General features: G+C 38.3%; 2 protein-coding genes across 3 annotated transcripts in view; both read right to left on the bottom strand.

Annotated features, from left to right (window-relative positions):
• Window positions 1–304: 304 nt before the first annotated feature.
• Window positions 305–3,675, bottom strand: irf8 (interferon regulatory factor 8). 2 transcript variants are annotated; one of them, XM_073853282.1, is made up of 8 exons: window positions 3,353–3,675; window positions 2,665–2,860; window positions 2,422–2,483; window positions 2,240–2,348; window positions 1,851–1,904; window positions 1,302–1,688; window positions 1,045–1,160; window positions 305–945 (listed from the first exon to the last, which is right to left on the bottom strand). In XM_073853282.1, the coding sequence occupies exons 1-8, from the start codon at window positions 3,518–3,520 to the stop codon at window positions 754–756; spliced, it is 1,284 nt and encodes a 427-aa protein (XP_073709383.1). In that variant the 5' UTR covers window positions 3,521–3,675; the 3' UTR covers window positions 305–753. The 2 variants fall into 2 exon arrangements, with proteins under 2 accessions (XP_073709383.1, XP_055029387.1); XM_055173412.2 differs by having other exon boundaries at window positions 2,677–2,860; window positions 3,353–3,652.
• A 1,849-nt stretch (window positions 3,676–5,524) lies between these two features.
• The window catches only part of dusp22a (dual specificity phosphatase 22a), a 390,938-nt gene continuing 379,990 nt past the window's right edge, over window positions 5,525–16,472 (bottom strand). The window contains exon 8 of the mRNA XM_073853283.1: window positions 5,525–6,268. Coding sequence (XP_073709384.1) covers window positions 6,077–6,268 — 192 coding nt within the window. The 3' untranslated portion in view covers window positions 5,525–6,076. The remainder of the gene's footprint in view (window positions 6,269–16,472) is intronic.

Here is a 16,472-nt window from a genome sequence, read left to right as displayed (position 1 = left end):
CAAGACTTTGAGTTTCCCTGCACATATTTAATCATTCAACATATAAGGATTTTGCAAAACGAGATAACTCCTCTTTTTTTATTTTTCAGAAATCTTGTTTTTTGGTTGTGCATTCCAATTAATTCAACTGCAGTTGGTTTGTTTTGATTTAAACTTTCATAGCTTAAAAAATACAGCTAATAAAAAAATAATAACATGATAACATAATAATAAACATGTTTTGACAAAAATGTTAAAAACTGAGTTATCTCGTTTATATATCATGAAGGAAATTCTGAGATCTCTTTAAAAAATCCACTGACTCTCCTGTTTGCATTCTTTTTTATTTTTAAGTTATTTTAAACATGTGTAATTTGCCTTGGAGCTACATTTCTTAAAAAAAGATATCATAAAAATAAGCCTTTAAAAACTATAATACAGAAATGAAGGATAGTAAAACCTATCAACATTTCATGATACAGAATAAAAAACACAGTAAGGAAGAGAGGACTCGAACCGATTAGGACGAATGATAAAACAAAACAAAAACTACAATCTGGCAACAACTGTAAAATATACATCATTTTAAGAAATTCACTTCCTTCTATTAGAAAAAAAATGTGTTTCCTGAGAACATTGTATTTATTATTAGTCCTGAGAGAACGAGATGCTACACAAAAATACTCTTCATGTAATGACATTGACAAAAATCACGATTCTGCGTCAGTTTGTAAAATGACTTGCTCTTTAAAAAAAGCTGGATTGACGTCTGCCTCAGACTGGAATGGGCAGGTTGTCTCTAAAACAGGAAGCTCGCTGGGGAACGGGGTAGCCACAAAGATCCTGGTATATACGAGCCATCTGATCACTGGCCATCTCATCAGAGATCTCCAAATTCCCACTGCTGTACTGGGATCTGTGGACAGTTACCGCTTCCACTAGCTGCTGACAATTTATTGCTGTGATCTAAATGAAATAAATGTAGCAGAAATGGAAAGATGCTCATTTTACTCTCTGTCTATAATCTATCATTAATATTAAGGAATCAGTCTATATATTACTGACCTGCACAATGATTAATTTGCTCTTGACTGTGCTGAAATCATTGAATTCCTCCCCAAAGCAGAGCGTGACTGTGGGATTTGGGACCTGATAATGGCCCTCTTGATATAACTGCAGCGCTGTAAGAAAACAAAAACAAGAGATTAAGCACAAGCTTAAGAATATAAAAAAAATTTGCCTCCTCAAAAGACATACTTGCTTTTCAATGTTTATTTTATATATTTTTATTCATTGCCTAAATTGTGAAGGTCTTTGGTTACCTTGCAGAAACCTGGCAGTGTCAAAGATCTTCACCACAGCATCTCTCTCCAGTTTGCAAGGGGCGGGGTTGTATTGGGAGTCCTGGCCACACCAGAACACTCTGCTTTGGCATAGACGCTTGATGAAGATGCCCTCTCTGTTGGCACGCAGCAGCACGCCACGCTCAAGGTGACTGAAAAGCTTTCGAGTGACGTGACGCTGTCGTTCGTGCTCTATGATGTCCACCGATGGGAAGCGGATGTTCTGGAGACTGTCTGGCCCATATAAAAGGGCGTTAGCCACAGGGGGCTGGCTGGGGGAGATACGGCAACCCTCGCTATGAGTGGTAAGTGTGTTGCCTACCAGCCGCCCTCCATAATAGAAAGAGATCATCATCTGAGAGAACGCTGGAGAAGTTAAAGTACAGTTAATCATCCAGCAGTCAAAGTCTTAAATGATTTTATCAATCGAGTGTCATATTTGTGCTGGAATAAAGTAAATGACTTTAACTTTAATTAAAAGAAAAACAGCAAGTTGATAAATGAACACTTGTGCAAACAATGACATACCAGCGTTAAATGTTCCTGCAGGTGATGGATCTTGATGGACAATAGCAGCTGAGACTATAGATAGATAGATAGATAGATAGATAGATAGATAGATAGATAGATAGATAGATAGATAGATAGATAGATAGATAGATAGATAGATAGATAGATAGATAGATAGATAGATAGACGATGGGAAAGAGAGACACAAATCTGCTTAATCAGCAACCCTTTGGCGGAAGTTAGTCAATATTTCTTTGAAGAACACTAAACATCCTGTCCTTTTAACTTGCAAATCTGTAGCTGTGTTTTTAACTCATTTGCAGCTCAATCTATTTTACTCTATTTTTTTACATTGTATTCTCTTCACTATTATTCACATGTAAGAGAGTGAGACTAGCATGCGGTACCATTAGGACAGTCCTGCTGCCACCATTCCTGTACAGATGAGACATTGCTGGCCTCGTCCAGAGGAGAATGACTTCGCTTAATGATGCCCATGTATTCATCATTTGAAGACTGCACACAAACATATAAATCAGTCATCAGTATGAAGGAGAAATAACAGATTAAGAAATGAAAGACTATTTACCTCTTTGATTAATTCATCCAGTTCTGGTGAGCAGTCCATGGAAGGAATCGAATTTTTACCCACTAAATAAAAAATAATGATATTCATTCAGATTGTTAACAAAGTAGCATTTATCTACATATTACATGGTGACAATATCAACTTTTAATTGTAATGCATTTATAAATTAAGAATAATGAACTGTTTGTGTATTTGTCTATTTATAATGTTTCTTAGAGATTGATTGAATAAACACACACACACACAAGCACGCACATTTCTGTTCCTCATCTGGCACTATCCGGTATACTTTATAAGGCTCAGAGATGTCAAGCTGGGATCGGTCAGTAACTTCCTCAAAGTCTGGGCTCTTGTTAAGCGCACAGCGCAGTCTTGTCTTCCATGTCGCTGGTTCAGCTTTATCGCCCTCCTTAAACTTCCCTTTAAATATTGCCCACGCCTGTGAAAACACATGCTTAGTTAGACATCACCGCAATCTGAATTCCTCTAAATGAATTTGCCTGTTTACTGAGAAACTAAACATGACAGCGCAATCTTTATTGCATAGCCTATTATACGAAAATTATGCACAAAAAAAAACTCGCAAAGAACCTAAAAGATTTCATTGATGTATGCATTGTAATATCACGTTCTTACACCTAAAAAATACTTTTAAAAAAATGCTAGCGTGCGATGTACAATAAATGTAATAAAAAATCTCAGTAAGATGACACAATCATCCTTAAGAAAAATTGAAATGAAACTGATTTCGTGCTGTGATTGGACCTGTTGCAAACTCATGTATTGGTTTTTATTAGTCTCTGTATAAATTATTTAAGCAGTTAAAATCTCGTGATATATATGCGTTGTAAAATAAAGTTATATTAAAAAGCTGTACAGCATAAACACAAGAGCAACATTATTATTGTTGTTATTATTATTGTATGCTTACTTTGAAGATGGACGCATCCACCTCTTGGTTGTAATCCTGTTTTCCTGCATGCTTCCATGGAATCCGGAACATTGTTCGGTTTTCATCCTCCCATAATAACCCATTATATATATTACTATTGATCTGCTCGATGAGCCACTGTTTAAGTCTGCGACCCCCGGGATTCATGTCTCTACACGTTACCCTCCAAAAATCACGAAAACACGGCTCACGGTCAGACTTTATAAAGAATCACGCTCGCTCGTGTGAATGAAGGGCATCGACGCAGCGGATTGGCCAGCGAAACGCCCACGCGTCGAATCTCTGCGCCTGTTGGCTGGAGTCTCTTGAATATGTAAATGAGTTTCTGTGAAGCGGAGGCATTTACGAGAAATCTTCCTCCAGCTCTGGATGTGTGACCTGTGAGCATAGAGGGACTTTACACCCTCACTGAAGTCTTGCCAGTTTAGTGAGTTTTCCCGAATATCCCACAGACGAGGGCACCATTAGGGGAACCTAACGATTGTCAAAGCCAAAACATCACTCTTAATTAAAATATATTTTTGCTTATGAATCACTGATGTGGTATTAAGGGAATATCTTATATACAGAATCATATAATGTGAGGTTTTGTATGTTATGGAGGGAAAAGAAAGCACATTTTAGTATCTAATAATAAAAATGAGTTTTATTGTCTGTAAACCTATATCATGTGTTACTGAATAGAACAGTATTTGACATTGTTTTTATGTTAAGTTACATTTAAATATGAATATACCTAATGTCAATAAACCACAGTTTTACTTTAAGTGTTAACCGTTTAAAGTTTCAATGTGGGCGGAACGGATTGCATTCTTTGACAGTAAACTTCATGACATACAACTCAAAAACAAAAAACTAAAGGTGTCACATATCTTTGGAAAGCTGAGATTCTTGTCATTTGAATGACACAGCAGGTACACATATTGCACTTTTTAAATGAATTGTTCTTTAATTAACTGATTGTTATTAAACAGGCATCTTCTAAAATGTTTAACGCCTCACGTCAAAGCAGCGTTTAACCTGTCAGGAAGTTTAAAGATCATCTGGAAACCAGAAAAAGCGGATCTTGGAAAGGTGAGGTTACATACTGGTGCAGTGTTGGAGGAAATGAGCACAGGCAGTGGTCGTGGTGAAGGTATCGTGTAAGTGAAAGCTGAGCATTACACTAATAAGAAGAGCTTAGTTTTGATGTAGGGCGATCCATTACCAGCCCTCAACTCTTCCTGACCTTCTCTTATCAGACTGGTGGTTCAACACATTAAAGCTGATGTCTGTATTTTTCAGCCTCTTGATAATATTAGCTAAAAGAGTCACTCTGAAACAGTTACATTTTTAAATCAGAAAAACAGGTCAAAGCACAGAATACAGCATTTATACATGTTCTTTCCAACACTAAAGTTTCTTCTGTGTAAATGCAAACACATCCTGGGATTAATCCCGGCATCAATCCTAGGGATAGGGACCTAGTAACATTGCCGGGATCAGTCCTAGAATGTGCCCTGTGTGTGAATAAAAGGCAGAAACAATGAAGTAAGGGGTTTGTCGTAGTGATGACGTGATGTGTTATCACAATGATGTACCCTACTGAAAAATCCAGCCAAGACCAGCATTAGCCGGCAGCTGGCCCTAGCTGGTTTAAGGTGGTTTACACTGGTCCCCCCAGCCCGACAAAGCTGGTTATGCTGGTGGGCCAGCTGGTCTTCCAGCCTGACCAGCTAAGTCCAGCTAGACCAGCTTAAAAAGTGACCAAAACACAGCTAGACCAGCCTGCTACACCAGCAAAACCAGCTTCCTACACCAGCAAAACCAGCTAAAACCAGCTCACCAGCTTATGCTGGTCTTAGCTGGATTTTTCAGTAGGGTAGTGATCATGCAAACTCTTTTACTACGGCTGCACCCAAGACCACAGAATGTCCTACTATAAACCACCAGGTTATAGTATTATTAAATCAAGGTTATCAAAGGAAAAGTCTGCAAACTGGAATGAAGCCGATATCCGGGAGCTCCTCATTATCAGGGCTAAATGGAATAATACACAATTTTGATTGAATCACAAAAAAATTCACAAACATGAATCCTTGAGAGAGAAACTGCAGATCATAGGCAAACACTAAAACAGTTTTTTTTTAGAAATGCTAATAAACTTGTGCATTTGTATAATCGCAATATTCACAATGTTGCTTTATTTTAATTGATCAACAGGAAAGTCATTGGAAATAGAACACAAACATTCAATTCAACTAAATATTTCCCATATTTTGTAAACAGTAATTTCTAACTATTTCAAAGACAACCATGAGTAAAGTGGTCTTGTACTATGACTACGTGCTAAATATGTTAAATACACACCCAAATCGTTTCGTGTTTATTTTAATATTCAGAGAGAACAAAAGTCCGTAAATTCTACACCTTTATCCATAATAATATTTTGTTATAACTTCAGATTTATTAAATACTGTTAATCTCTATTAGATCTGTATTATACAACCACTTCATTATGCCAAGTTTTGTATTCAACTCAAGCTAAAAGACACAAAAAATACTTCAAGTTTCATCTCACTTAATGTAGTACAGTTTGAAACGAAATGCACATTTGAGTCTAGTATACCAATAAAAGTCCTCAACTCTGGCTCGTCCCATGCCGCCTTACTGTCTGGCTGAGGTTAAAGCAGATTTATGCTAGGAAGGGCATCTGGACCTCTTTCATCTGTTGCTGCCTGGTGTGCTGTGTCGGTTGTAGGGGAGGTAGCAGGTGCTAGAGGACTGGTTCAGAAATTCTTCTTCACGCTGCTGGGCCTGTTGCTGTTGTTCAGTGTATAGACTTAGTAAAGCTTGAACCTGCTCCTGGTCGTTAAAGGGACTGGGTCTGTAGCTGGCCTGCAGCCATGCCCGGTACTGCAAAAAATAGAAGAGGACTGTAAATACCCTCGAGGGGGCAAACAATGACAATAACTAGAAAAATAAAGGCACACATGAGACAATATCATAAGATACACAATGAACCGGCCCAAGACATAAGACACAATGGCATTAAATAGGGAAAACTAAACTAGGGAACAATGACAAACATGTGAAGGAAATAAACCAATCATGAATAATTAACAAAGGAAAGAGGGGGCAGGATAAGACTTAAGACAGGAGAGCACGCGGTACACAAAACATAAACACAGAGCACATGACTCTCCACACAGACACAAGACAAGTATACGGGGATGTCAGGAGCCTGTCAAAGTGAACTAGACATTAAAAACAAGACAAGATTCTGACAGGATCCTGACAAGGAGAGCAATTTGGTCCAAACATACTTCTATACTATTTGCACTTTGTCATCCACTTTGACCCGCAATTGATTACGTATTAGCTGATCCCTGCAAAAAGCCAATTTTTGGACAATTTTAGATTGTATTCTTTGAAAGTAAATCTAATGGTTAAAAAAGGAGAAAAGTGATGCAAACAACGCTGTCCATTTGGGCATAATTAGTACCCAGCAACATGGCTGCAGTTCGATGATGCAAGCTTACCACGGTTCAGACCGAAATAATTTTATTTAAACACAGACCAGGTTGGGAGAGGGAGCAATCGAAGTGGGAAAGCACCCTAAATCGCACTGCTTCAATGTTCAGAGGCATGAGTCCATATATAAAAACACTCCTGGCCACAAGTAAATGCATCCTGAAAGCTATTACAGGATTCTCTGGAAAATTGGCATCCGTAAGCGTTTCACTTTTGCTCACAGCGACATAAGCCAATTATAAAAAAGCAAATAATGACCAAATGTTTCTGGACCAGACTAGGCCTCATACTAACAGAAACCCTCTTGTTTAGGGATCCTAGTGTTGCACCATGTTTTGAATTAAATTAATCACTGTAACCACGTCCTTACAACATTACACGGTCTTTAAGTTAATTTCCCCAGAAATCTGTATCATTGCCTACAAACACACCTTTCCAGTAGAGGTTGATATCTGTCACAGTCTAGTGTGGATTTGCCATGTCTTGAGGAAAGCAGTGAAAAATCCCTGGCACACAGCCCTTGTTCAGGAATGGAGTGGGAGGACAGACATCCTGTTAATTTCCAGGCATACTTTCCTTACCAGATTAAGAGGAATCACCAACTGAAAGCATGTTTTAACACTGTACCTTAAAATAACCTTAAACTCCAGCTGTACAATTTCTTAATCTAGATTTAGATAAAGAGGAATGTAAAGAGTTATTACTGAGAAAATGTAGTTGTGACACACATACACAAATAGTGACTTTTTTTATTTGAAGCAAAGATATTATAATTACTGCAGACAAAGCATTGTTTGGAAAAAAATGTGCATCATATATATATATATATATATATATATATATATATATATATATATATATATATATATATATATATATATATATATATATATATATATATATATATATATATAAAACAACATTAAAACCACTTCTCCATTTGATGAGATCCCAAAAGCAGGTACTGAGATTTAGCTAACATTTTTCAGCAAATTTGTCCATTAAAAAACAAACACTCAGTCAATACTTTACTCTTTAAAAACATCAGTATATGTATACGCAGATGTAATTTTTAAAGAGTTTCACATATAACGTCAAAGCCATACAAGTACGTTTAGCTGGGCATCAGTGGCAGTGCGACTGTGTTTCACTTCTCTTAATGGTTACCTGTCCAAAACTGAAGATAAAGAGTGACATTTAAAACAACACCCCCTTCATATAGAAGCCTTCTTTCATTTCGGTTCTCTCATGGATACACTGTTTTCTGTGAGTGGAAACTGGCCCTGCCCACAGCCCTTCTGAACCATCAGCCTCTTCAGCATAAATGACGTTTTTGTCCTAACTGTACAAAATTAGGTCAAAAACCATTAGACTTAGAAAATCTTTCAATGTTTTAAAGGATAATGCGCAAAACCGCATACTATCATTGCCTCTAAACTGTTAAAATAATGTACATTAAAGTACAAATACAGTTTAAACAGAAGTGGACACTGTTAAGGACTACAAGAATCTGGGTGTCCACACAGACAGTAGGATGGAGTGAACAAAAGAAAAGTTGAGCTTCTGTACAAGAAGGGTTTAAGCCTGAATCATTTCAATGTTTAATGTTTGCAGAACCATGATGCAGACGTTTTATCTTGCTGCGTCATTTTCATTTTCAGTTTGCGCTAGTGCAAACAGACTAAACAAGCTGATCAGGAAATCAGGTTCTATCTTGGGAAGGAGTGTAACTGAAGTCTTTGGTGGTGGCGTCAGAGAGGAGGATGCTGAGGAAAATACCCTCATCCCCTGCACGCCACACTAAAAGGCACATCAGAGCACATTTAGCCATAGACTTAGACCACCACAGAATGCCACAGGAGGTCTTTTATACCAGTGTCCGGAAATTTGTATAACTCCTCTTCCTGCTGAAGGGAGCAATGTTGTAACGTGGGAGACTGAGGTGTGCTGTCACTATCATGTGCCTACTGAAGAACTTTGTTCTCTCTTACAGGACTTGAGAAAGTTTTATAGCTTACCTATAAAGTAAAGTTTGTGAACAAGCTTTAATGTTGGCTTGACAAACCCACATCTAAAGGCTTAGGGGGAGAAAGTGCTTGTGGACCATGTGTGTGTCATTTGTAACTGCTACAATTTAAACTCGTAAAGCGTACATGTACTCACAGACAGAGAACAAACGACATGTGCCTTGACTTTCGTGAAGACATATCTTTCTCGTTGTTTTCTGACATGAAGATTGAACCATTATTGTCGCTTGAACTAGACTGCCTTTTTGGGCCTTAAATGTGGGAGTTGCATTGTTGTCTGTAGAGTTCAGAAAGCTCTGGGATGTCATCAAAAATATCTTCATGTTCCAAATATGAACAGAGGTCTTATGAGTGTGGACTGACATGAGTAATTCATGACAAAAGCCAACGCTTTAGGCACATGTCGTTCGTTCTCTGTCTGTAAGTACTCACGAAAGTCACAGTGGCTGATCTTGCTCCACTGAGGGAGCAGGCCATTTGCATATTTGCTAATTCTAGCCCAATCTTAAGATTGTTGTTCACCGGGTCCCTTGCAGAGCAATCTCTTTTCCCTGCCTAAAGTTAGAGGTCTCAATGACAGCTTGGCTCTCCAACAAACAAGCTGTCAAGCAGTCAGTCAGCCAACCATCTACCAAACATTCAGTATGTGGTCCAACCTGACTTTATCACAGGCCCTGTGCCCTTAACAGTCAGAACGGTCTCAATACAGCCATTGATTCAGGGTAAGCATGTGTTGGCAGCAGATTTACTCTCATGAACAAATCTCACTTCAAGATCAGAAACCCCCGATACCCTGTGGCATTCCCTAATCAAGGACCCTCTTGGCATTAACCCTATGGGGTCTTGGCTGATTTTGCATCCTTGAGCAGTTTTGACCTGCACTGACATTTGTGCTTTTTCAGTTGCTTTAAAACACAATAATGTGTTCAGCACAAACTGGGCTACAATATTACAGTGAGGAAAATAAGCATTTTAACACCCTGCTATTTTGCAAGTTCTCCCACTTAGAAATCATGGAGGGGTCTGAAATTGTCATCATAGGTGCATGTCCACTGTGAGAGACATAATCTAAAAAACAATCCAGAAATCACAATGTATGATTTTTTAACTATTTATTTGTATGATACAGCTGCAAATAAGTATTTGAACACCTGAGAAAGTCAATGTTAATATTTGGTACAGAAGCATTTGTTTGCAATTACAGAGGTCAAACGTTTCCTGTAGTTTTTCACCAGGTTTCACCAGGTCTCCCTCCAAAGATTCTCTATTGAGTTTAGGTCTAGAAACTGGCTAGGCCATGCCATAACCTTGATATTCTTCTTACAGAGCCACTACTTGTTATCCTGGCTGTGTGCTATGGGTTATTGTCATGTTGGAAGACCCAGCCTCGACCCATCTTCAATGCCCTAACGGAGGGAAGAAGGTTGTTCCCCAAAATTTCGCAATACATGGCCCCGATCATCCTCTCCTTAATACAGTGCAGTCGCCCTGTCCCATGTGCAGATAAACACTCCCAAAGCATGATGCTACCACCCCCATGCTTTACAGGAGGGATGGTGTTCTTGGGATGGTACTCCTCATTCTTCTTCCTCCAAACACGTTTAGTGAAATTCTATTTTGGTCTCATCTGACCACATGACTTTCTCCCATGACTCCTTTGGATCATCCAAATGATCATTGGCAAACTTAAGACGAACCTGGACATGTGCTGGTTTAAGCAGGGGAACCTTCCGTGCCATGCATGATTTCAAACCATGAGTCTTATTGTACTAACCTTGGAAACGGTGGTCCCAGCTATTTTCAGGTCATTGACCAGCTCCTCTCGTGTAGTTCTGGGCTGATTTCTCACCTTTCTTAGGCTCATTGAGACCCCACGAGGTGAGATCTTGCATGGAGCCCCAGTCCGAGGGAGATTGATAGTCATGTTTAGCTTCTTCCATTTCCTAATGATTGCTCCAACAGTGGACCTTTTTTCACCAAGCTGCTTGGCAATTTCCCCGTAGCCCTTTCCAGCCTTGTGGAGGTGTACAATTTTGTCTCTAGTGTCTTTGGACAGCTCTTTGGTCTTGGCCATGTTAGTAGTTGGATTCTTACTGATTGTATGGGGTGGACCGGTGTCTTTATGCAGCAAACAACCTCAAACAGATGCATCTAATTAAGGATAATAAATGGAGTGGAGGTGGACATTTTAAAGGCAGACTAACAGGTCTTTGAGGGTCAGAATTCTAGCTGATAGACAGGCGTTCAGATACTTATTTGCAGCTGTATCATACAAATAGTTAAAAAAATCATACATTTTGATTTCTGGATTTTTTTTAGATTATGTCTCTCACAGTGGACATGCACCTACGATGACAATTTTAGACCTCTCCATGGTCACTAAGTGGGAGAACTTGCAAAATAGCAGGGTGTTCAAGTACTTATTGTCCTCATGAGCAACATGTATTTACATTAGGGCTGTCAAAATTAACGCGTTAATAACGCGTTAACGCAAATTCATTTTAACGCCACTAATTTTATTAACGGAGATTAACGCAACGCGCAATTTCTGTTTGACCCTTGGTCCAGCCCATAGTTGAATGAACAGAGACGCAGACAAATGTGACTCTCTCTAAATGAGTAAAAGGTTTTCATAGAAATAAGAACATTAAGCAAATCGTCTACCAAATCCAATGCTCTAAATGCTCGTTGGACATCTGATATGATCTTTATTTATACGTCTGAGAGGTGTAACGTTACCGTCCTCCTAATGCTTAATCTTCTACAAAAATGCGTCTCAATTCATTTTGGTTTCGCTTTTATGCATGACTTATAAAATAGACTGCAGGACTTGCTTGATCTTAAAATAGTCATTAAGAGAGTCATTAAAGTTCGGTACCTGATTAATGTTAAAGAGTTATTAAGAGCGACAAGACTCAAAAGCGATCCCCTCACGCTGACTGACTGACATCTGAAGCGCGTGCACACAGACGCGCAAGTGCGCGACCCGGATATATAGACATCTACACAAAATTACAGTTTTACAAATATCTGCTTTGATAAGAATTCACGAAGGTAGGATCTATAATCTGTTATGTTTTAAGTAAATGTTTGGTTAACTGTTGGGTAAAAATATCTGATGTGTAACATTATATTAGATCACTTAGATTTTAAGCAGTCTGTCACAATGTCAATCAAACAAAAGGAAAAAAAGTTGAACATACATTGATGATGTTTTTGCTTTGTGTGTGCTAAATCTACTAGTTTTACCAGTGATTTTAAGGTATTGATGTGGTAATATAATGTATGGATGTGGAAATGTTTGTGGTAATTTGACTCTTTCAACTTCAAACACGTGTAGTTCTGTCATATTTTGTTATATTTCAACAAATCATGCATTGTTCTATGTTTTAATAGAGAATGTCAAAATGTGAACAACTATTTTTTTTTAAATTTGCTAATTCTACAAAATGGAGAAAGAAAAATCTTCTTAAAGGAAAATTCGTATACAAAACAATGGCTGATGATCCTGTTAAAAATGTAAACAGGCTGTTGTTAACATACATTTGCATAAAGCATCTATATATGTATATATGATTAGAATATTAAAAACTTGAAAAGTGTTATATTAGGGTAAATTTAGAATGGATAAAAATGTGCGATTAATTTGCGATTAATCGCAGTTAACTCATGAAATCCTGCGATTAATCTAGATTAATTTTTTTAATCTATTGACAGCCCTAATTTACATGTTTGTATTTTTGAGAGAAAAACGTTTATGCGTGGTTTTTGAAAAAGCAAAATTTTTAAAACACTGATTAAACCCAAACTAAACATGTTTTCTCAAGACTTTTCAAAACAGGATCTAGTAGTCAAGATTTTTTTCTTTAGAAGTATGTGAAAATCATTCTGCCTAATCATTCACATAAAACAGGGATGGGCAACTTCGGTCCTGGAGGGCCGGTGTCCTGCAGAGTTTAGTTCCAACTTGCCTCAGCTCACCTGCCTAAAAGTTTCTAGTTTGCCTAGTAACACCTTAATTGGCTGCTTCAGGTGTGTTTAATTATGGTTGGAGCTAAACTCTGCAGGACGCCGGCCCTCCAGGACCGAAGTTGCCCATCCCTGACATAAAACAATATATTGACTTAGAATTTCTAAGAGACTTTTTGCTGAGAAAGGCGTGAAAGCTCCTGGATAATCTGTGATTGACACCTGAGGAAACAAAGACTTGCATAATGAGCTGCATAATGAGCCTTTTAGGCAGGAATGTAAGAGGAAAGTCCAGGTCGCATTTGAAGAAGAGATCCTGGTTAAATAAAGGAATAATAATAATTAATAAAACCATGGTTTTTATATAGGTATACTCGTGAATTTATGTCAAAATATTTCAATTATATATATCCTGTTTATTTTCTTAATTCTGTGAAAAGCACAACATTCATTAATTGGGATTGGACACAAAAAAACGACATTTTAAATGATGTACAAATCATATCTGTATGTCCAAATCAGCAGAGTAATCCAAGTGTCTTTGCGCAGTGATTGAAAAAAAAGAGTTTGCGCCGTGTGCTGCGTTCATGCTGGCCACGAGGCCTATGCAAGTATGTGTTCCCACCAGTGAGATAAGTATTGTGCAAGCTCAGGGAGAATAAAGAACAACTTCTGCTATTTGCGCCATATTGGCCCAACCAGATTTGGTTCTCTGAGCTTGTGTTGCTCACAACAGCCCACATTATGGCACCCCCAGGAATCTCCATGTCTGGCCCCTTGATGTGTTACAGAGGACCTAGCAGGTCTATTCCCTTGGGTAAAAAACACTTACTCAGGCAAGAGCAGATTGATAGGTCTGGAGTGAAAAGCTAGTAGTGGACTACCTTATGTGTTTTAAAAATCTAATAAAGAGTGCCCTCCATAAGTATTAGAAAAATTGCCCTGTTTGCTGTGGAGACAAAATGTTTGCAAGGCGAATATAAGGCAAAAGTAGAAAAATGTCACATTTTATAAACATTTGATCATGCCTTAACACATACATGCTTTACATTAGCATTACTTGTGTATGTGGTCACCAAATGCAGTGGACCAATGACAACACATTACAGATTGTATTTATTAACATTCACACAAACAAAACCCCGCCCACGGCCTTTGACTGACTGAATAATTTGACCAAAAAATTTATATAGCATGTTGTTACACTAATGTGGCTAAAGATACTACTGTCTCAGACTGTGTTTACAAAAATCAGATCTATTTTAACTAAAAGCGTTCACTGTCTGTTCATAAGGGAGTGAGGAGCATCTCATTGCATTTAAGGGACTGTTTACACTTGGTATTAAGATGCGTTTTCGTCAATCGGATCGCAAGTGGACGACGCTAAAGACAGGTGTAAAAGGCGTGCAAAACTTTTTGAGCTTGTCCACTTTCGACCTAGCCTGGTCCAACCAGACTCTCGTACATTCATTTCATTTGTACAGAGAGTCTGGCCACTCTCCATTGCAAAGCGTTACTTCCGTTAATGAGGGTCCATTGCTGAAGTTTAAAACTATTGGATCTGCCCAGAGTCACTCAGGATCTGCCAAAGCCAATCGCTAACGTGTGGTTGTGACGTATATCATGCACCGAAACCGTCTGGAAACAACAAGTCAGAATAATCGGACAAACAAAACTTAGCAAACCTGGTTCTTGCTCCCGCTTTAACTTCTGTATATTCGGCAGTTTTGCAACAACGGACCGAATAGCTTTTCTCACGTCTTTCTCCGCTGCCATTACTGAACTACAACTCAAACTGACGCACGACCTCAATGCCATTGTTCTTAGCCACCCCCATCTGTTTGCTGATTGGTCCTGCAGATTTTTGCAGGAGAAAACGAAACTCTACAGAGCAATCCCAGACGTACTGCTGAAGCGAAATAAAAATTAAGCGGAAGCACGTCGGAGGGCGGAGCCAGGCTACTTTCGACCACAGAGGTAGTCGAAAACACACTTGACCGGATTGCTTTTGTGGTGTAAACGCACATGTGGTCCAATGTGTTCGAGCAGCCACAAAAGACCGTTGACTTCTGACTTCTATTGTGAACACACAGTGTACAGCGCTATCTTTAGGCTTTCATTGATCAAACTAAAGCAGCTGCTCTCCGCGCCTTTCATTAGTTTTATTTTGCGAAAGTTGCGCAAGCTTATTTCATTAAATGCGCTGAAATATCAGAGAAAGCTCTTACATATACAGTACTGTGCAAAAGTCTTGCCAGAATTAGATTTGTGGTTTTTGCAATGTTTTAGTGATCATATATAATTGTTTTTCAGTCTCTTTAATACATCCAGAAAATACAGGAAATGTGTATATAGTATTAAAAATTTTATAAAAATGTAAACTGATGTGTCAAGTTTTTAGGGTAAACTCCCCTTACACTTGAGCAATAGCAGGAAACTGCAGGATCTCTTAAACCTAAATAAAATTAAATCATAATTTCTCATTTTAAAGAAATTAGTCTTTTTACTTCATTTTACTCAAAAACGCTCAAGATGTGTTTAGTGCCAAGAGAGGTCACACTTAACCCAGATGATGCCTGAAGAAGACTTTTAGTCCTAAAAATAGATATATTTTTTTTTACATATTTCATGTATTTTGTATCTTTATTACAGTTTTTCTCCATTGGTTTGGCTCATTTCTTGAAACAGAAATTACATTCTCAAAACTCTAAGATCATTTGGCAAAACAGTCTTACAGTTCAGCTCAACACTATAGCTCACTTGCAAAAGCTCATATATTTCCCAAAACTGTTCATTCATGCTTCAAAAATAAATTCCTTTTTCATATAAAGCGTCAGTGCCACAAAAATGGCAAATATCCTTATCCTTGCTTTGGCTCATTTCTTGAAACAGACTGGACGTTCTCAACACTCTTGGCGCTTTTGTCAAAATAACTTGGATGGTTCGGCACAACACCATGGTTCACCTGCAAAAGCTCATACCTCTCCCAAAACCGTTCACTCATGTGTCAAAACTAAATTTCCTTCTCATTTAAACAGTCAATGCCCCCAAAATGCTTTATCTCTTTGGCATTGTGTAAGCACTGCAAGTCAAAATGTTTAGATGTTTTGTCACTATGGCAGAGGACCATTGAAATATACGTTATGTCCACATTTCAGTCTTAGCCCAGTCCTTCATTGACAATGGTTACTGTACTGTTTTTTGTCCAGCTAACAGAATACAATTGTGTATAAAACTGAAAAAACGAAAATAGGATTTTAGGGTAAGAGTAGCCTCAGAGGTTTGACACGACACATTGCACTCACACTGCCAAGGAAATTGTAACAACTTTTATTCACACACAAAGTAACTTCCATACATCAGAGTAAAATGAAAATATATACTGTATAATATACTGGAATACAAACACAAAAAAAATGGAAATTATATGCAGCCTACAGTGCTGTAAATAAAGATGGAGTTTCAGAACTAACATTTCTTCACTGGTCGCTGTGCTCACCCTCTCCTGGCCACCATCCTCACCCTCCTGACCATCCACACGCTGCTGTCTCTCTGGCCACAGATTCTCGTCCACATCACAGTGTATATTC

The sequence above is a fragment of the Misgurnus anguillicaudatus genome, chromosome 15 (genome assembly GCF_027580225.2).
Source record: "Misgurnus anguillicaudatus chromosome 15, ASM2758022v2, whole genome shotgun sequence".
In the NCBI taxonomy this organism is placed as follows: Eukaryota; Metazoa; Chordata; class Actinopteri; order Cypriniformes; family Cobitidae; genus Misgurnus; species Misgurnus anguillicaudatus.
The sequence above is the reverse complement of the archived record's forward strand: the minus strand, read 5'-3'. Positions and strand labels throughout refer to the sequence as shown.